Source organism: Hypanus sabinus, chromosome 13 (assembly GCF_030144855.1).
Source record: "Hypanus sabinus isolate sHypSab1 chromosome 13, sHypSab1.hap1, whole genome shotgun sequence".
Lineage (NCBI taxonomy): Eukaryota > Metazoa > Chordata > Chondrichthyes > Myliobatiformes > Dasyatidae > Hypanus > Hypanus sabinus.
In genome coordinates this window covers 4,313,111-4,335,544 of record NC_082718.1, presented here as the reverse complement: position 1 = coordinate 4,335,544, position 22,434 = coordinate 4,313,111, and the positions used below count along the sequence as shown (strand labels likewise).

Genomic DNA, 22,434 nt, shown 5'->3' with positions numbered 1-22,434 from the left:
TTTAATCATTCACTCAATTTGAACTGTTTTCTTGTCTGGCATTATCCAGATTTTTGTCTGTTTACATTTGATTTGATTACCTCTGTGCAGCATGCGTGGGTGAGACAACTCCCCATCCTACTCAGTGTGATATTATTGGATCTTTGGCATTCACAAACATTGTAAATTGATGCTATAAATGTTGCAAAATAATTTCTAATCTCACTCTTAATTTTTTAATGTATTTAACATTTTCATCCAGGCAGAACAATGGTTACATGTTACTTTATTATAGGGTAATTAATGTCTGTATTTCCTGTGTTTTTCCTTTTCAATTGCTTTTGAAATGAGAATAATGCAATATTTTCATAAATCCCTAGACCCTCTGAAGTCTGATAAACTATGTTCAGTTGTTTTAGCGACACTGAAGAGCGGAGTGAAAAGATTAGCTTTCATTTTTTCCATTTATGAACAAAATTTCTTACTTAGTTTGTTCTCTGTTCAAAGGATCATGTAAGTGTCTTGTGTTCTGTGTCTCTACCAATGGGGTGGGGTTCAGTAAGAATAGATTTAAACCTAGCAAACAGCATTATTGTTGATGGTCCTCTCCTCATAGAACCAATTCAAAGTTATTTTTAATTATGCTATCAATGTACTCTCATCTCTTGAACCTAAATGTTAAACCTTGAGTGTCCAGAATTGCACAAGTGGTGCTGATTTAGAGAATGATGGCCTTAGTGAGCCCCAACAAAATCCGGTTTGAAAATATAACCCAGGTCCAAGTCAAACCCAGCCCAGTTCAGATAGCAAATATGTAAATTTTCACACCCATTCAGGTCCTAAATTAATTTGGGTGTTATCACAATTCAGTGCTGAAAACAACGAATGTAAGTTGAGCAGCAGTGTAATTTTGCTTACAGAACCCAATTTCAAAACCTTATGAGAATAGGTTGAGTGAACTCGACCTTTTCTCCTTGGAGCGGAGGAGGATAAGAGGTGACCTAATAGAGGTGTATAAGATGATAAGAGGCATGTGGATAGTCAGAGGCTTTTTCCCAGTGCTGAAATGGTTGCCACAAGAGGATACAGGTTTAAGGTGCTGGGGAGTAGGTACAGGGGAAATGTCAGGGGTAAGTTTTTTACTCCGTGAGTACGTGGAATGGGCTGCCAGCAATGGTGGTGGAGGCAGATACAATAGGGTCTTTTAAGAGGCTTTTATATAGGTACATGAAGCTCAGTAAAACAGAGGGCTAAAGGTAAGCCTAGTAAGTTCTAAGGTAGGGACATGTTCGGCACAACTTTGTGGGCCGAAGGGCGTGTATTGTGTTATAGGTCTTCTATGTTATATTACCAAACAGTGGCTATTGTTATATAAACAGTCTTAGATGAGGGTGACCCCACAATTCAGTCTACCCCAACCTGAAGCCATTGATGAACCAGGAAAACCTCAAACTGTTAAGAGCCAGAACAAAGACATTCAGGTCCGGTGACCAAGTAAGATACAAGAGATCCAGGTACGATTTCCAGCTCCTATGCCAAGTTTAAGTTTTGTTGATGACACCATTGCTGGCCAAATCAAAGGTTGTGGCGAATCAAAACTGTACAAAATATTCCAGATTAGGTCTCACCAATGTCTTGTACAACTTCAACATAACATCTCCTCTCGTGTACATAACACTTTGATTTTTGAAGACCAATGTGCCAAAAGCTTTCTTTATGACCCTGTCTACCTGTGATGCCACTTTGTGAATTATGGACCTGTATTTCCAGATCCCTTTGTTCTTCTGCACACCTCAGTGCCCTACTGTTCACTGTGTAAGACCTACCTGGATTGTTCCTACCGAAGTGCAACGCCCCACATGCCTGCATTAAACTCTGTCTGCCATTGGCCCACAATGGTGTGCTGACCATGTAACTTTCTTTAGAAACTGCCTAGAATTACCCTACCTCATAGCCCTCTGGTTTTCTAAGCTCCATGTATCTATCTAAGTAGCAGCTATGAGTGCAGTCTTGTATGTTTGCCAAATATTTGGGATGTGTTTTCATGTGGCCTTGCCATTGATCATCACACAGACAAGAATCTCCTCATTGCCATTATTTAGAAATTTGGCTTCAATATTGACTAAACAGCCAGACAATTAGTACCAGAACAAACTGCTGGGCACATTCATTACAGCTGAATCATTTAGAACTGTGACATCGGAAAAGCCAATGTGATAACGTTGGAGGAGGAATAAATTCAGGAATGGAGTAACTCCCCATTTTATTCTAAATACAATAAAACTTTGATAATCTAGCATCCTTGGGACATCCATGGTGCCAGACTGGCAGTTTATTTGAACTGAATATTACTCCTAATATTGGTGTGTGGCCAAAGATCTTGGGTCTCTGGGCACATAGCCAGCAGCCAGTTTTCTGCTTTCGACCTTCCGTGTACTCCCATGACACATCAGGTAGTGGTACCGACCTCAAATCCACCTGTCTGCAGAGCCAAGAGAATCCAGCACCCTGAAGGCCTGCTAGTTTTCTAGGCTGCATCCTTGGCCTATCGAAAAGCAGCCCGTCATGAGGCCCTGAGAACGGGTCCTATTTCCGCAAAGAACTGAAGTCAGCGTGTATCAAGGACTTTGATGGGTTTAAAAGGTACGTGGGGAAAAGGCAGTGGTATATATAAAGAGAATGCAGAAGCCAGGATTCTGGTGAGCTAAACAAGACTGGGAAAGAGAAACAGGTGAGCCAGGTGTCAAACATTATGATTTCCATGTATTATGGGTCAGTGGGCCTGGTCCTGAATTATAGTATTCTTTGTTATAGTAGGGATAATGGAATATGAAAGATTTGGATCATTTCAGTGCACTTAATCCTGATCTGCAGTGTCAGCCTTGAGAAATCTTAATGTAGGGTCTTCTGATTTGCAGGCACGAGTGTTACCAATTGAGCTAAAAACTGGCACAGAGTACTAAGAGTCTAACAATAATAATCTCTAGCTTGCTAAATACTTGTTCCAGAGCTATAGGAATATCTGAAGAGCAAGTTTCTTCAAAGAGATGTACAGTAGCATCTAAACTGACACAAAGCAGCATGTTGCTTGTCAGAGGAAAGGAAAGAGCAAAATGGGATTGAGAATGGCAGAGGAAAGTTTGAAGTAAATTATGTTCAGCTAGCCAAAGGAAAGAGACGCCAAAGGAAATCAAGGATAGGTCAGTCTTTAGTGAATTTGGCATCAAAGCTCCGTTGTGGGGGGAAAGCATTCCTAAAAAATAATTGTACTCTACATGTAGTGATATAGGATCCACAGTGAGTTAAGTCATAGCCTGTCATCAGAGTGGCTTAGATAGATGGAGAGTGAGAGTACATTCAGGAAAACCTCTTCCTGTCTTGTTAAATGTTAAGGGAGTATCTGCTATGAATGATAATTGTAAAGAAGGTCATGCCCTATGAGTTTTCAGTTGATATTCTCTTTAGCCTGAGGTCAATAGCGCAACAAGATATGAAATCTTTTTTTCTTGTCTGGTGCAGAAATGAGGAATATCGAATGTAAAGTAACAATTGATTTCATACCTTTATAATTCTTTATATGCATTTAATAAGAAACTTGTTCCATGAAGGGAATTAGAGATGGACTGTGGGCTCCACCAGACAGAGAGAACTATTTTTCAAGGTGACATCCCAATTCTACCATGTATTTTAATGGCTAATTTGCTACATGTAAATAAAATTGGGTTCTTTGTTTCTTAACATAATTTAAATTGTTTTTAGATAACTTAGATTAACATAGTTTAGATTGAATTACGATATAGAGTGGTAATTAAGGAGTAGGATGTTGTTATAAGTAATTCTGGATTGGGTGTTATGTAATGAACTGGAAGCGATTAGGGAGCTGAAGGTAAAGGAACCCGCAGCCGTGATCATACTGAATGGCGGTGCAGGCTCGAAGGGCCAAGTGGCCTACTCCTGCACCTATTTTCTATGCTTCTAAGTAAACAAATCCAAGCTAGTTAATAGTCACAGTGGACCAGCTGCCCATTGGACAGGGATTGAAGAATTTGGCTCTGCTTGAGACATGCAAGACTGCAGGTGCCAGAATCTGGAGTAAGACACAATCTGCTGGAGGAACTCTGGGTCGAGCTGCATCTGTGGAGAGAAAGGAGTTACTAATGTTTCAGATTGAAATGCTGTGTCAGTGGTGAATGACAGGAGCTAGTATTGATTGGTGGACCTAGAAGGGATGAAGAATGTGGACGGATGGAAAGTATGGCAAGAGTAGGGTTGGAGTTGGGAGACAGAGATAGGTGTATGATATGGGGAGCTAGACAGAGAAAAGACAGATGGAACCAGGCAGCGGAGTGGATAGAGGATTGTGTGGCAAAAATGCATCTTGTTCTCATCCATCAAAAATTCTTCATTTGCATACCTTTGGTTCCAGTGACTCCATTGGCTGGCGCTCAGAGAAGAGCTGTTCACAGTTCAATCTGGAATGATAGGTTTCCTATTATGAACTGAGGGCTTGCCTTTCAAGAGATTACTTTATGTACTAAAATTCAACAAGAGGTATAGCATCCCCTTTTAATTGGAACCATTTCCTTCCTCACAAAATGGGTTACATTGTGCTCATTTCCATGTATTCAGTCATCCATTTGCTACCGTGCAAATGAGGGGTGGTGTAAAGGAGGACTACAGTATTTAATTAATGAAATTGTATGCATCTATTACAAAGCATCAAAGGCAGCTTTATATAGAGCACATTGATGTGTTTTAACAGAGAGAATGCTTCACATTAAAAGAGATCAGTGCAAACTCCCTACACAGGCTTTTGTATTTTTTGTTTACCTCCATTGAAACATACGTTTTTATGCTAGAGAATATGGCGGAGCTGGTGCTGAGGCCAAGTTTATTGGCACCCAGATACATGCCTGCTGTTAGATTAGCTACTGTTTGAAATAGTGAGTTCTTAAAAAATTGGAAGGGGATGCCTGAGAGTTTTCCATGGATCTTTATTTTGATCTACCAAAGTATAGAATTACTCAGAGCCCACTTTTTTGGAAGGGTGAATGTACACTGGCTGTGGCAGGTGCAGTAAATTGCATTTACAGTTTTGGCCATTTTTTATTGTAATCCATTGATGAGAAATCTCTAGACTTGACCAATGATTGTGAGACTGTATATTAGGTTGCTTACAATCTAGTTAAATTGGAAAGTGTGAATGGGAATTCTACATCTCCCTCTGGAGGCTCTCAATAAATTGGGTAGAGAATTGTAGTTCTCTGTAGCAACAAAAAAATCTGTAGAAACTATTTTATCATTAAATACTTACTATAATTTTCAACCAGAAATGTTAGTGTACAAACATTGAAGCATTTGAAAAGGCTTATTGTTATTGCAACATTTGCTTTCTTATTTGTAGGAAATGCTTCAGCATTGTATTAGCTATTTGAGAAGCAAATTCCGGATTTGTTGTTCCTTGGCACTTGACTATCAAGTTAGATGCTGAGGTTAAGTGATATGCCATGAAAGGACAAATTATTAATTCAAGGATGGGGCTGATAATTCTAGAGAGGTACCACTAACCAGCATGTATTTGAAGATATGGTCTCGTTTATGATTGAATTGTCTTTACGTTATAAATTTTAGCATATGGTTGAAGATGTTTTGAATTGGTGAAGCAGAGAGAATTGGTATTCTGCTTTAGTCTGTAACATACTGTATATCCATTACCTTGGTCTTTGCCTTCTTGGCATAATACTAATTGAAAATTTTTATGTGTGATGTGGCTAAATTTTTGCCTTATAACACACCTGCAGGCATTTGACTGAGCAGAGGAAGACCAAAAGTACTAGACTATTTATAGCATCAAAAAACTGCCAATCTAATTTTTCACTGTAATTGGCTATTAAGCTGTTTTAAATATGTAATGTTTTACATCAGCAGTATTGCTGTTCTTGTCATTGGTAATACTTATTGTGATTTTGCTCACTAAATATATTTCTAATGTCCTCTTGTGTAGATTTGTAAGCACATAACAGTCTCCCATGTATGTAATTGGAAATAGTGGGTTTGTTTAGAGTCTTTTTTATTTAGATGTCATAGGTTTGTGTAAATGCTTGCTGCAACCTGCCAAGCTCTTCTAGGAGGCACTATTGGTTTTTTTTTGTAAAGTAAATTAAACCAGATTCATAGAGCAATTTTCCTTAGAAATGATTCCCTTGTGGTAAATTCTCATGTAGGCAGTCATTCCACATGCTCTTCTTGTTCCCTACTGCCTCGCTGTGTTGAAATAGACTTGTGACACCATGAGAGAAAACATATAAGAAATTTCATGATGCGGAGAATTGAGAGAACATGGCATTCTTTGCCAGCGGACATGATTGAGACAGAGCTGTATCTTTTGCAGGAATATTGGTCAGATATTTTAAATGGTAGATAATACAAGGCTATTGCAAAGGATTGATTTTGCTATAAACAAAGAACTACCATCGACATAATAAGTTGAATCCAACCAAGTTATAAATATTTGTATTTCTGTAGCCTCTGATAACTTGTGCTTTATCAGAACATCTACATATTTGAGTATGTACTTTACCAACGTCATTCATTTTCTTGTGTAACCAGAATAAAAATCACTAACTGACTTCTGCATTTAGCAGTTTGCCATATGCTCTGACACTTCAATTTGCGTCACTGCTCTGTGAGTGTAGATCTGTAATTTCAGTGTGAAAGATGATAGCTTACTTTTGCACACATTAATAGGAATTACTTTAAGAATGTTGAAAACAGAGACATGGGAGAATCATATGTCACTTCTGTTGCTTGTGGCCTTTTGAAAAAATGAACTTCTCACTTTTTTGCCATCAAGTTTTGGGAAAATGATTATGGGAGAAACTTGAAGGCTGAAACTTTTCTGTTAAAGGTTTGTTACATTTGAAATTATTTATTTAGTTATATAGCATGGAATAGGCCCTTCGAGCCACGCCACCCAGCAACCCCTGCTAACCCCAATTTTACCCTAACCTAATGACGGGGCAATTTACAATGTCCAATTAATCTACCAGCTACATCTTTGGTCTGAGAGGAAATCAGAGCACCCAGAGAAAACCCACACATTCCACAGGATGGATATACATAGTCTCCTTACAGAAGGTGCCTGGATTAAATTCTTGACACTCCAAGCCGTAATAGTTATGTGCTAATTGCTGAGCTACCATGGCGCCCAAATATTGGCAAAAAAAACTTCAAATTGCAACTGAAGGCTTTGTCACCAGCATGTCCTGTTGAGGATGATGTGCATCTGGTTGGGATAGCCCAGCTGTGGACCAAGTTTAAAATAAGCTTTGAGTACACTATTGAAGGAGAATGCCAACAATCATTCAAAATTGACTAAGCATCAAAATAATGGGTGATTTTAGCACAATTACACAGTGGCCACTTTATCACATACCTCCTGTATCTCCTGTATCTATTTAATTGACCACTAATTGTACGTTTGTGGTCTTCTGTTGCTGTAGCCCATCCAGTAAAAGTTTTGAAATGTTTCAGAGATGCTTTTCTGCACACCACTGTAGTAATACATGGTTACTCACTGGTTGTTAATTGTTTTTCACACCATTGTAAATTCTGGAAACTGTTACACATGAAAATCCCAGATCAGCAGTTTCTGAGATACTCAAACCTTCCTGTCTGGCACCAAAATTAATTCCACGGTCAAAGTCACTTTGATCACATTTCTTCCCATTCTAATGTTTGGACTGATCAACAACTGAACATATTGACCATGTCCGCATGCTTTTATTCATTGAATTGCTGCTATCTGATTGGCTGATTAGATATTTGCAATAATGTGCAGGTGTACAAGTGTACCTAATAAAGTGGTTACTGAGTGTATATCAGCTGTTTATTGAAGTGTGCTGCTTAGTAGCATTGCTTTAAGGCTATTGGAATGAAGAAGTTTAGTGAGCTATGTTATTATGTATAAAAAATATCATATAAGCCATACCTTTTAATGAGCAGCACATCTATGAAACAGTAAAATATCCTGGGTATAATAAGGACTAATTAAAAACTCAGGGAGGTGTTTCTTCATCTAATTCAGTTTATTGGAATCCTGATATTATGTTTGCAATTTCAAGCATCTTGAATATTATTTAAATTCATCGAACAGCAGGCATTTGGTCTTTTTGATTATGCAGTCTACTGTTTACCTCCTGACCTCTGGTGGCCATGCAGCAGTGGAAATGAGATTTTCACAGCTTCCAGTTTTTGGTTTCCATTGACGTTTCTAATGGTACTTCATGATTGGCATTCACATTTATTAATAAGCAAGTAAACTGGCATACAGGAATCACAGTCATAAATCTGGTATTATTTCACTTAAAGATAAATGTCCTTAATTTGTTGGCAATGTAAATAAATCTGAAAATCTCAAATGTAAGTTGATCATTATTTGTAAGAAAAGATAACATTTCACATGCACGATCTTCATTGGTGTAAGGACTACTTTTATACCTTGTTTTAAAATAGTACTATTGACCCCCACAGTATGCAGGGAAGTAAGTTCCAAATTGTTATTAAGTTCTGTGTACATAAGGTGCTTCCTGATTTTACTCATACATGGGCTAGTTCTAATTTTATGACTCTGCTCTGTATCACTCTCCTTGCTTTGCGTTTCCCAATGATAAGAAATCGTTGCTTGTATCTGCTTTTTCTAGATTCTTACTTTTTAAACATATAAGTAAGATTTCCCATCAACTTCCTAATCTTGTGAATGTAGAGCAGGTATATGAAATCTGACTTCATAAATTCCACTTAAGCTGAAATTTTGCGTGTAGATTGCCTATCAGCTTTGTAAACATTATGCTCCTACTATACTAGTCAATGTGAATTATGTAAATCTTTTTTCCTTCATCAAAGACATTGATGTCTATGATTAAAGCTGGGGAATACTTTCTGTGTCAACCAACAATTAAGAAGCTTACCTCTAATCCTTTTATTTTCATTTCATATTGTTATGGTCTCTTATTTTATTCTGTTCTTCCCTTGACCAGATGTTGCAGAACATATGTAAGAGCTACTTAGAGATAACACCCATAGGGACAACTCTGGTAGTCTCAGCTTTGTAGTCTCTGGTCTCAAGAATTTTAACTGGGTTAATCAGACTACTATTTTAAAAATAGTATTGACAGCATCTGATCTTCAAATGGCCATCAACTGTATTCCGGATTCTAGTAAGCTACCAATAACTAAAACTGGACTGCCAAGTCATTACTAGGTTCCTCCTCCTCGTCCCTACCTAAATTTTATGTTGAAAACCTCAGAAAATTTGTTCAACATGTCTACAATTTCCTTTCATGTTTAGTATAAGCCTGTAAGAAGTATTTATACCTAAACTGTTCATCTGTCTGTCCTTTATCTGTGTTTATCACTTGCAATGTTGTTTGCTGCTGTACAGTTGTTTAAGAATTCCTCCCACCATCTTTTCTGTAGTCCAGAATTGTTGAGACCAATTAAAACAGAGCTATTGCAGTCCAGCTTATGAAGATACTGACATTCTCTATACAAACACACAGGCTGTAGTGCAAATCACAATGCCATCTCATTCCCATGTCAATGAAAATGCATTACAATAATCTTTCATTTTGTGGTCTGCCAGAGAAGTAAAATAATATTGTATGTGGGCCTGCAGAGACTTGATTCATGGTATTTTTATAAAAGAAAAATGATTTATGGAAAATATTTCCTTGCAAGAGATGAGAAATAAATTCTTCCTGTAAAATTAAATCAAAACTTAACTTATTTTTAAATAAACTTTTGCAACCCTCAACTGTTGATACAATTCAGCGTATGGAGGTTTTAGAAATACTGGCAGACCATCATGTTGTCATAAACAAGAGAAAATCTGCAGATGTTGGAAATCCAAGCAACAAACACACAAGATGCTGGAGGAACTCAGCAGGCCAGGCAGCATCTAGAAAAAGAGTACAACTGATGTTTCAGGTCCTGTCCAAGGGTTTCGGCCTGAAATGTCAGCTACTGTTTTCCTGGACTCTGCCTGGCCTGCTGAGTTCCTGGTGCATTTTGTGTGTGTGGACCACAATGTTGGTAAGTCACCAGGACCAGATGGGATCCATTTTGGGATTTAGAGAAACGTAGAGGAGGAATCATAGCCTCACTGATCGTATTCTTTCGGTGCCTGGCCAGCAAATTGAAAAGTAGCAAATGTTACTCCTTTCTTCAAAGAAGAATTCCATTTTAGGGGCAAGACCAGCAACAGTAGCAGGAAAGTTTTTAGCAGCATTGATTTGAGGTAGGATTGAGATAGTTATCTGAAGGAATTTGGATTAATTAAGGCAAGATAGCACAAAATTATTGAGGGAAAATCAGGTTTAGCCAGTTTAACAGAATTTTTAGATGAGGTTATAGAATTGATCAGGGTAATCTTAATAATGGTTTACATAGACTTCTAGAAGACTTTTTGATAAGATGCCATGTAGTATGCTTATCAGGAAAATTGAAGAAGATGTCATGAAAGGAACTTTAATAGCACAGGTATGAAGTTTTCCAAGTAACAGCAATAGGGGTTGTAGTAAATTACTTTTTTATTTGTAAATGATTGTGTTGTTCCCTGGAGATTGCTGTTGGAGCCATTGTCTACTTTAAAATCTGTGTTAAGAACTAATGACCTGCACCTGTTGGAACATGTATCCATGTATTTGCAAATGACATACGACTTAACGTTTGCCATTTTCCATGTGGGCAATCTGTTAGTTTTTTGGCAAGGGAATGGTTGGGTGGTTTGTGGTTTGCGAGTTTTGTTGCTTTTTCTTTTTTGTGTGATGTGATTTGACATCTTTTCTTTCAATTCCTCCCGTGTATCTTCTGTATTTCATGGCTATCTAGAGAAGACAAATATCAGAGATGTACATACATATTTTGACAATAAAATTTACCATTGAACCTTAATTGTGAACTGCATGCAGGCTAATGATAAACCACAGAAACAAAGGAAGTTTGGCAGAATAAGCAGACACATGCAGCATGTGAGTGTGGGATTCTGATGGGAAGACAACATTGACTAAATGAATATTATACTAAAAGGATATAGGAACTGTGTGACTTGGCCATTTGCTGCAGTGTTGCTTATCAATTAAGACATCATGTGCAAACACAGGAAAGCCCTGCTGAACTGTTGTAGAGCACTGGTCCTGTGTCAGCTGGAGTATGGCATTCAATTCTAGTTGCCACATTATAGGAAGAATTTGAGAGTGTTGAAGAATACCAAGGAAAGATTTATGAGAACTGTTTCTTGGACAAGCAACCACTGCTATAGGTATAGATCAGAGAGGTTCCACTTCTTTTCTGTAAAACAGATTAGGCTGAAGTAAGATTTGATGCTAGGTTTTAACAACTAACACTAAAAAATGTACGTTGGCAACAAAGCAATTTCATTGGCAGATTTGGGTAATAGAATAAATGACTAGTTTAGAACTATCTTTTGAGAAAGGTGAACCAATGAGCTCTCCAGTTACACTTTGCTCTTAGAAACATAGAAAACCTACAGCACAATGTAGGTCCTTTGACCCACAAAGTTGTGCTGATCATGTCCCTACCTGAGAAATTAGTAGGCTTACCTATAGCCCTCTATTTTACTAAGCTCCATATACCTTTTTAAAAGCCTCTTAAAAGACCCTTTTGTGTCCACCTCCGCCACCGTTGCTGGCAGCCCATTCCACGCACTCACCACTCTCTGAGTAAAAACTTAACTTATTATTATTATTACTCTTTGATTACTTTTTTTCCCTCTAGCATGATTCCAAAGGTAAAGAATGTGCTTACTAGTGAACTAGATAACCAAATGTTTTCAACCAAGTATGTGCTCTTTAATTTTGCTTTTGGGTCCATGTTTTTTGCTCTGTTTTGGGTTTGTTTCATTATTTAACTCAATTATCCCCGTTCATCCATTTGGCATGCAAGTGATGTCAGTCTGCTATATCATCCCATGGCAAATTTGTCATCTCAACCAAAGGCAATCTCCTCTCCTAATGTCCCATAACATGCATCCTGAAGCAGAAATTAGTTAGTAGTCTTGAGAGGGAGTTCAAACAGAGTGGAATCACATAGCCATTCTAAGTCAGGTTCTTGATCAACCAGTCTCCTCACTGAGCAGGAGCCTGCACTTCAAAAGCTACAAGAAGTCAGTAAGTTGTAATTACCTTTGAAAATGTTGGGTTTCACCAACTTGGTTCAGCTTCTTTTGGCTTTAACGTCAATGTGTCTTCTTTCAAGACTAGGTTCTACTTTTTAAAAGGAATAAATGCAGAAAGAAGATGAAATTCAACAGTTATGCATTTTCTTTAGTTGGGTCAATGAGGGAAAAGGAAAAGTATATAATTAAACACAACTAGGATTACAAGAACATGAAGGCTTGTTAATAGATTCACTGCAAATGTCTGTTGAGCTGTTTCTTTAGAATAATATCTAACGCCTGCAAAGATCTCAGAATTTTAATGTCAAAGATACAGTCTCATAGGCATTAAAAGCAACAAATTGTTTACAGAAAGGTTTTCTTTAGCAGCTTTTGGAGTATTCCCCTGGTAATGTCCAGTATTTGCTGCTTGCATTGCTGGAGCTGTACATCAAGTGACAATACATGCATTGTCTTGTCATTTCTCAGCACTATTTTATTCATACCCCTGGGCAAGTTCTATTGTACCAAGTTTAAAAAAAACTACACTTACTTTGCATGTCTTTATTTCACTTCAAGTTTTTTTTAAAATCCTGCTTGCAATAGAAATATTAGCTTACAGCTAGGGCCTAGAGATTTGCATGTATGCTTTGGTTAGTAGCAGTGTTTTGCACAAAAAGCAAAATACCTTAAATATTCAGGGATTGTAAGTGATAGCATCTTGTGCAGTTATTTAATTTCTAAAGCCAAAGCTACCAGGTCATGTGTTCTCATTCTAAACCTACTCTTTCTCTAGTTTTTCCTTTCTTCCCTTTTCCCTTCATTACCTTTCAGTGTTAAATCCTTCATCCTGTATAAAAAAGAACTTGCATTTGTATAGCTATTTTCACATCCTCTAGATGTGTATTCAATAAACAGCACTTAAAGTACAATCATTGTTATTACTGTGATTGCCAGCATTTTTGTTTTGTTACATAAGATTTACATGGTAATTATTACATGAAATTTGGCACATTTTTCCCACCCTTTATGACTGGTCCAATGGGATTATAAAAAATTTATGATGCAATAAATGCTGCTATGATAGTTTAGCAGTTAGCACGATTTTGTTACAGTTCGGAGCATTCTGGAGTTCAGAGGTCAATTCTGGTGCTGTCTTTAAGGAGTTTGTTTGTTCATTCCATAACCACGTGGGTTTCCTCCCACAGTCCAAAGATGTGACAGTAAGTAATTGATCATTATAAATTGTCCTGTGATTAAGCTAAGGTTAAATAGGCGGGTTGCTGTGCAGTGCGACTCATTTGGGATGAAAGGATCTGTTCTGCTCTGTATCTCTAAATAAAATAAATAAAAGTTCTTGGCTTTCTGCAGGGGTCACTCCCTCCGTGATACCTTTATCCACTCATTTCTCTCCTCTCTCTCCTCTACACCTGCTCATTCACCTCCTCCCTCACTTTTATTCAGGGCCCCAAATAGTCCTTCCAGCTGAGGGAACACTTACCCTTTGAATCTGTTGGGATCATCTATTGTGTCCTGTACTCCTGGTGGGGCCTCCTCTGCATTGCTGAGACCCATCGTAAATTAAGGGACCACTTCATCAAGCACCTCTGCTCCATCTGCCAAAGGCAGAGCTTCCTGATGACCAAACATTTTAATTCCAATTCTCATTCCCATTCTGACATGTCCGTTCATGGCCTTCTCTTGTGCCACGATGAGGCCACCCTCAGGGTGGAGGAGCAACAACTTATATTACGTCTGGCTAGCCCCCAACCTGATGACGTGAACATTGATTTCTCCTTTTGTTTAAAAAATATCCCACCCCCTCCCCTCTTCTATTCCCCATTCTGGCCTCTTGCCTCTTCTGACCTTCCTATCACCACCTATGAGGCGGATCTCATTGAAACCTTTCAAATGTTGAACGACCTAGACAGAGCAGATGTGGAAAGAATGCTTCACATGGTGGGAGAGTCTAGAACAAGAGGGCATAGCCTCAGGATAGAGGGGCGCCCTTTCAAAACAGAGATGCGGAGAGATTTCTTTAGCCAAAGGGTGGTGAACTTGTGGAATTTGTTGTCATATGCAGCTGTGGAGGCCAGATCATATTTAAGTCCGAGATTGATAGGTTCTTGATTGGATGTGGCATCAAAGGGAGAAGGCCGGGAACTGGGGTTGAGGAAGAGCAAAAAAAGGATCAGCTATGATTTGTGGAGCACACTCGATGGGCTAGATGCCCTCATTCTTCTCCTATATCTTATGGCTTATCCTGCTGTATTATTAGAGTGTTTATTGATTCCCTAGTGTGATAAGATGGACTTTTGATCTCACAAGCTCCCTCGTTAGTGTTTATCTGCACTACTCTTTCTCTATAACTTCTAACATTTTATTCTGCACTCATATTATTTTACCTTGTTCTACCTCAATGCACTATTGTGAAGAATTGATCTGCATGAATGGTAGGGAAGACTAGTTTTTCTGCTGTATTTTAGCACATATGGCAATAATACATCAATGTATCAAATTAAGCTCACGGCCTCAGATCTAGGGTAAATTGCTGTCACTTGGCAGCACTGATCCTAGGTCTCAAAAGCTTCGTAGACTTACTTTGACACTCGAATATTGATGCTCTCTGGGTGGGGTGTGCAGCTAAGTACAGTATAACATTTCTCCCAACCCTGACAATCTCTGAGAACCACTACGCAAGCAATAAGGAAAGGAGAAATACATTAGATTATGATATAGGCCTAAGCCTGAAACATTGACTATTTATTCCATTCTGCTGAGTTCCTCTAGCGTTTTGTACGTTTTACTCTCAAAGAAAATCATCCTTGACTTTGAAGGGTTGCTGAGAAGTCGTGGTTCCATTATACTGAAAAGTGGTAAATTGTAGTAGATAGATGATCTTCTACAGGCATTGAAAACTTAAGCCGGTAGATTGTTTTAAGAAGTGGAGATTGATGGAAGTAAATAATGTCACAATCTTGAAAAGCAAGAAGTTAGAGGAGGTGGCTGTTACTATTTCTGTGCAGCAGTACAATGGTAGGAAGTGTGTATGAGGCTGTTATAATAAACTAAATTGGTACTAGAAATGAAAGATCAGTTATGTGGAGAGATGAGTCAAACTAAACCTGTTCTTCACAAAACTAGGGGACATTTAATAATGGTGTTCAAAATCTTGAAGTGCTTAATAATGTAAATAAAGAACTGTTTCCAGTGGCAGAAAAGCTGGAGACCAAAGAACAAAGATTTCAAGTAATTGTACCAGAGGCATTATGACAAAAATATATATATCATTTGTGTGTGGTAATGTAATTTGGATCACACCACCCAAAGGAGCGGCAGACGTTGATTCATTGGTACTTTTCAAAAGGGGATTAGAATTAATATTAGGTAGAGAAACCTTGTGGCATTATGATGAAAGAACTAGGTTGGTGAAAATATTGGCATTTGGGACATAGATATTTCAAAGTACAATTTTCCTCCATTCATTCTGTATAGTTTTCTAGTCCCACTAGGTATATTACTAGTGGCGATTCTTGATAAAAAAGGTGTGGGGTTTCTGGTGGCAGATTAATAAAAGATGTCCACAATTGATGTTTAGATTTTGCCTGAGGCAGGATCATCATGCTTAGGTTAGCTCTCCCAAAAAGCCACCATTTCCCTCCTCATTAACTATATTGCAAATGTCTTTTTGAGTATTTATTCAGGTTCCTTAAGATTCTATTTAATCTACTTTCACCAACCTTTTAACTTGCATTTTAGAATGTCACCATTCACTGTATTTATTTTTTGTGCTAGTTTCCTTAAATCTCTGTACACTGGGCACTGACTCTTCTATGAGGATGTATTTCACTTAATTTATTCAACCTTTATCAACCTGAGCTTGTCTGTTAAACCCTGGCTTATTTGATCCTCTGTTCTATAGAGAATAAATCTAGATTTCTAGTTGCTTGATTGAAGTCTCTTTGCATCCTTTGTAAACACTGTTGCATAGAAATGAGTGTAACACTGTTGCTAGACTTAACAGGTGAATTATAAAGGTGAAATGACAGTGCATTTTACTTGAGACCTTCATTATTAATGCCAAGAAATTCAATTGTGTTTGTCAATTAGTTCTAAAATGAGCCGGTTGGACCGATTGGATTTGTGTACATCTAGGATTCCAAATGTGAGGGAGACTTGATTGAAAGTTATAAGGTCTTGAAGTATATTTACACTGTGAAAATGAAGAGTGTATTTCCTCTTGTAGGAAAATTTAGAATTGCATTCCATGGTTTCTAAATAAATGTTATAAGGTTAGATTATATACTGTATGTCCTAGTTTGCCCTGCTTAAAATTATTCTATTTAGTTTATGTTGCATCTCCGTATTCTCTGTATTCTTCCCTCCAAAATGTTGAATGCCTTAAGATGATTACCCTATATTTAAATCACCACCCACATGTTCCAAACAGACTATCATCTTTCACAAAGGCAGACGTTGACTGTCTATTGCTTGTGGGAGGATTTGCCTTTTTAGGTTCCCCCCCAGAAAAAATTTCAACTTGCATTAGAGATTCCCTGCAACTTAAAACTAAGGCACTCAGATAAAAATTACACAGCTAAAATTGGGAAGAAGTATCTCATCAAGGACTTTGTGAAATACTTAAATTATAGAGAAAATGTCTTTACACCAAGCTGAACAGACATCATAGGACATCATAAGCTTGTTCTTAACCAGTCATGAGTGCTCATTTTTCTCTCTCTCCACAAATACTGAAGGATATGTTTCCAGCATTTCCTTTTACACTTCCAGCTAACACATCCCTTATTTTTCAGTAACTCCTAGAATCCCTGTAGAAAATGAAGCAGTTCATTGCTGCATGCGGTCAGTTAGAGAAAACATGAACAATAGGGGCATGCAAGTTCCAAATAATAACTCTTTCCAACAAGACAGAATTTAACTACCAACCTCTGATTTACTGGCCTTTATTTACATGTATCTCTCTTAAATGGACATTGAACCCATGGGCACTACAGTACCTCACTTTTTTATAATTTCTGTTTTTGCACTATTTTAAGTTTAATTATTACTCTACATTTATACTTACTGTAATTGATTTACTTATTTTTCTATATTATAATGTATTCCATTGTGCTGCTGCTGCGTTAACAAATTTCATGACTTATGCCAGTGATGTTAAACCTGATTCTGATAGTGATTCTTTACATCTCCTCTCTGCCTTCACCACACTTTGTCAGCTTGCTCTGCCACCGCTTGTATAATTCATTGTCAGTTTCAGTATGGTCTCAACCCCATTGTTCTTGATCCTTCCCTCTTCTGTAATTTTTCTCGATGTTGATGAGAGGTTACCAAACTGAATAGGTTAATTCAGTTTCTTTCTCCTTATTTGTTGAGAATTTCCACTATTTTCCGGTTTTATATGCCCTTGAAATTGAGTGGCATTATATTTGGTGTCTTACATCACTAAGTCCCAGGGATCACATATTGACAATGTCTGGAGAGCGTGCCTTATGAGGATAGGTTGAGTGAACTTGGACTTTTTCTCCTCGGAGCAACGGAGGATGAGAGTTGACCTACTGGAGGTGTACAAGCTGATGAGAGGCATTGATCATGTGGATAGTCAGAATCTTTTTCCTAGGGCTGAAATGGCTAACATGAAGGGGCATAGTTTTAAGGTGCTTGGAAGTAGGTACAAGGGGGATGTAAGAGGTAAGTTTTTCACATGGAGACAGGTGGATGTGTGGAATGCACTGCCAGTGAAGGTGGTAGAGGCAGATTCAAAAGGGTCTTTTAAGAGACTCTCAGATAGGTACATGGAGCTTAAAAGATAGAGGGCCATGCGGTAGGGAAATTCTAGGCGGCTTCTAGAGTAGGTAATCGGGTCAGTACAGCATTGTGGGATGAAGGGCCTGTAATGTGCTGTAGATTTTCTGAGTTCTACTGACAATGTGAACTGGAGCAGCTACAGGAAAACTGTGGCTACATGAACAGTGGGCGAACTGACATCTGACACAAAGATTGTCCACAGGCTTTGCAAGTCAGGAATATTCTAGAACAGTCTCCATTTCCCTCATTTTGGGCAGCACAGTTGTGCAGCCAGTAGAGCTGCTGCCTCACATCATCCAAGACCTAGCTTCACTCCTGCCTCAAGTGTTGTTCTTGTCGATTTTCCACGTCTTCCTTGAGATCATATGGATTTCCTCTGGCATCCCGAGCAAAGATTTGCAGGTTTTTGGTTCATTGGCCATTGTAATTTGCTCCTTAATGGTAAAATTAGCAAATAATAGTATGTCATGTGTATCCTTTTACAAAATACTATATATTTCCCTCCATAGAAATAAAGCCCTGCAGATCACATGTTATCCTCGCAGGAAATAAAATATTTATCCTTCACCATTCCTGCATGTAAATCTTGTATGTCCCCACCTAACAGTTTTGTATGACTACCCTTACCTATGGAAAAGCAACATCTCAAAAAGGGAATTAGGTAGGCACTTAATATTGAATTCCTTTCATAAAAACAACAAATGGAAACTCTTGTTTTCTTGCTTTAAAGGCATTGTGTTTAACTATATCCAAGATAATACTGTTCTAATCTATAACAGACTGAGAATTATGGCAGGTTAAGTCAAATAGTATTTTCTCTCATTAAGTGCATCACTCTGTAACTTCTGTAAACTAGAATGTAGCCTGTTGGTGTCAGAGGAGTGGAGATCTGCACAATGTTATCTAATCCAGGCAATCTTGCAGCACTGAATGCCATAGAATTGCAATATAGGTATTTACACCATGGTAACTAAAATAAATAAATGTTGTTTGAAATTAAATCCAATGGTCTGAATTGGGCTGCAGTTGATCTGCTGTTTGTTTTCAAACTAATAAGATGCATGCAATCTGAGGTCTTTTCTGGACAAGTTCCCATAATGGGAAAGTAAGTAGACATAGATCCTCAAGGTTCTTTGCTGCAATCTGAGTTTCTATAGATTCAAACATTCAAGGCCAAAAAAGTCATTGGTTTTAAGGAATGAAGAATTCTGCAAAAATTCTGATGCTGATAGAGCTCCTCTCCCACCATGTGAGTCTGTAAACCCACACTCTTCAAGCTCCTATTGACAAATGTTAGACATCTGAAGCAGCAAGCATTTAAGTTTTTGATAAGGTGCTTCTTATATTGTCCGATTAAATATTTGCATTTCTGGATTGTTTAGTTGGTGTACCATTATTGATGAAAGCAATCATTGTGTTGCTATTCAAATAACCACAAAGCTTTTATTTAAAGAGACCAATTAGATTTCTTTCATTCCATTCTTGTCTGTGTAGTAATTTGAGGAAGAGGATTGTACGAATCCAATGCACTGTGCAGTGAAGCTTATTCTAGTTTACTGCATTTTCAATGAAACTACCTTTTAAGTGGCATAGATAGTGACTTTTTTTTTCTCTCTAAGGCTCTTCGTGCTTATATTCTTTTAACTAAGGAAATAGGGAAGTATTAACCTAACTGTTCTAGTGAAAGATGTGCTTTCATGCTTTAAGGCAAAATGCAGTTTAGGGTTTGATGTAAGATAGGATTAAATATTATCATATTTGTATTTTATTTTGTTTAGCTTTTCCTTTTCTGCTGTTATTTGTTCCTTTCCTCCTCCTGCTCCTCACTTTCTATATTAATTTCTTTCCCCCATTTAGTATTACGTACCCTTTTGCTTTGTCTGCATTTTAACTACTTTCCCTTTATGCCATACACCTTCTCCTTCCATTTACTCTCTTTGCTTGTCCTCTTCTTTCTCTTTCAAAACACTTACACCTTGATCTCCCTTTTACTAAATGGCTCATACAGCGAGACATTTTATAATCAGTTTAATTCAATAACTTGAGGTAGTTACACTTACTAGCTCATTGTCATTTCTCTGTCATTATTACAGAACCAGTTATGTAAATTATATGTAAATTAAGTTATGTAATTTAGGACATGGATGATGTAAGATATTAGACCTCTCAGTTTTTCACGGTAAGTTCAGCCCAGTCAATCATTGCTGCTGGCTGAGGGGATGTACAAACCACATTCTAATGGACATATTTCTACAACAAAGGCTGTCTATCATTTACTAAGTACTAAAATGTATTTTTTCACAAACTCCAATTGTTGCCTACAGAAGATAGCATGCATTGAAATACTTATGAAGTTACCACAATTATTCTGTCAACACTCACATTGTGAGTGGCCTCTCAAACAATAATCTGATGAATAAAATTAGTTGTGAATGAATTCAATAAATCTGACACCGTCAACATTGGTTTCCTGATTGGCGTAACAGGCAAGCTGTTTGGTTGATGATCATCATGGAAAAGGGGTGTTAGTCTGGTCAATACAGGCTTCCTCACACTTTGTTGCCTTGTCACTCTGGTGAACAAAGTCCTTCCTTTCATATTCCTGTTAGCTGGTCTACCTCATAATCTCAAAGTCACATTTGATGTTCTCAGTGACTCAAGTATTGCATGGTCTTCATTTTACCTAGTGATTCCAAATGAGGAATCTTGTATCCTCAAGACAGTTAGAGATCAACAAGTGCCACTCATATTTTGAATTAAAAAAAAATTCTTTGTATTTGTACTGCTCATATATGTATTTTATACTTATTATCTTGTTTTCATTCTCAAGCAGGTTTTAGGGATATTTTTTAAGTTGATCTGTTGAATTTTTAAGTTTAGTGATTCAATTTACTGAAGTGTTCTCTTCCTTTTTCAGGTGGAGGTAGAAGTTGAGAGCATGGACAAAGCTGGCAACTTCATTGGCTGGTTGCACATAGACGGAGTCAATCTCTCTGTTGCCCTTGTGGAGCATTCACTATCGAAGGTCCATTTTACTGCAGAGCGGAGTTCCTACTATAAAGCACTTTTGTCGGTTGAGGAGACAGCTAAGCTCAAGCGGGAAAAGGTAGGATTTGAATGGGAAAACTTTTTGATTGTCAACATTTCACTTTTGGTAAATTGGTTTATTATTGTCAAATGTACCAAGGAATGGTGAAAAATATGTCTTGCAGGCTATTTATTCGAATTAATTCATTAGAACAGTACAGTTGAGGTGGCTCAGTCTCAGACAGTAACAGAGTGCAAACTCTATGTTCCAATTTCAGAAAAAGTACACTGCAGATAGACAATAAGGCGCAATGTCATAATTTGGGTAGACTGAGATCAAGAGTTGATCTTGATATAAACCATAGTAGGATGTGCTTTCAAGCTTTTGTATCTTCTTCTGTTGGGAGGCAGGAGAAGAGCAAATGTTTGAGGTGAGTGGGGTCTTTACCAAGTTGGCTGCTTTACCAAGGAAGCAAGAAGTATAGACAGAATCCATGGAAGGGAGGCTGGTTTCTATGATGTGCTGAGCTATGTCACAGGCAGAGCAGTTGCCACATCAAGCTGTGATGTATCCAGTTAGGATGTTTTCTATGGTACATGAATAAAAATGAGTGAGGATCAAAGGGGACATGCTGAATATCTTTAACTTCTGTGTAAGCGTGTAGAGGAGAGGTGAGCTTTCTTGCCTGTGGTTCAACATGGTTGGATTAGGACAGGCTATTGATGTTCACTCCTCGGAACTCAAAGTAGAACCCATTTCTAAAATGTTGTAGGTATTTGTGATTTTCACTATACCCATGCTGTAAATTGGTTTAGAAAACAATACTGTGAATGCTGGAAAACTAAAATAATGACAGTTTTTTAAAAAATCTGTAAATACAGAGATCTTCAGACAGCATGGAGAGAAGAGGAACAGATTCTTTCATCTTCCACAAGTGCTGGCAGACTTGCTGAATGTTTTTGTTGTTTTTAACATTCTGTTGTCTGTGGGTGTGTATGTTGCAAATTAATTGAATGAAAGCCATCCCTTAATTTGAATATTCCCAGATAAAGCTGCCCATCTAATCTAATTTAGTTCTTTTGAGGCAGTTTATGTGTGTGCTTGTATTTTGCCAGAATTAAAAATAATGTTGACTGCATGGAAGAAGGCCATTTAGGGCACAGCTCTTGCCAATACTCACGTGAGTCGTATGTGATCACAGAATTATGAGAGTAATAATTCTTTGGTAATGCATAAATGTAGAAATATTTACTTTCATTTAAGAATTGAACTCAGAAAATGTTAACTTTTTGTAGATCATGATTGCAGTAAATTCTAGATATCTGAAAATTTTTTGAATATGTAAATCCTTTTAGCGGGCTCCTGCTCAGATTGTGTTCATCAGATGAGTATCTTCTGACTATGGATAACACAGACAGCTGTTCAC

At 37.8% G+C, this 22,434-nt stretch overlaps 1 protein-coding gene across 1 annotated transcript in view; it reads left to right on the top strand.

Annotated features, from left to right (window-relative positions):
• snd1 (staphylococcal nuclease and tudor domain containing 1) overlaps positions 1-22,434 on the top strand; it is a 990,315-nt gene that overhangs the window by 670,307 nt on the left and 297,574 nt on the right. The window contains exon 17 of the mRNA XM_059987006.1: positions 20,898-21,086. Within this exon, the coding sequence (XP_059842989.1) occupies positions 20,898-21,086 (189 nt within the window). The remainder of the gene's footprint in view (positions 1-20,897; positions 21,087-22,434) is intronic.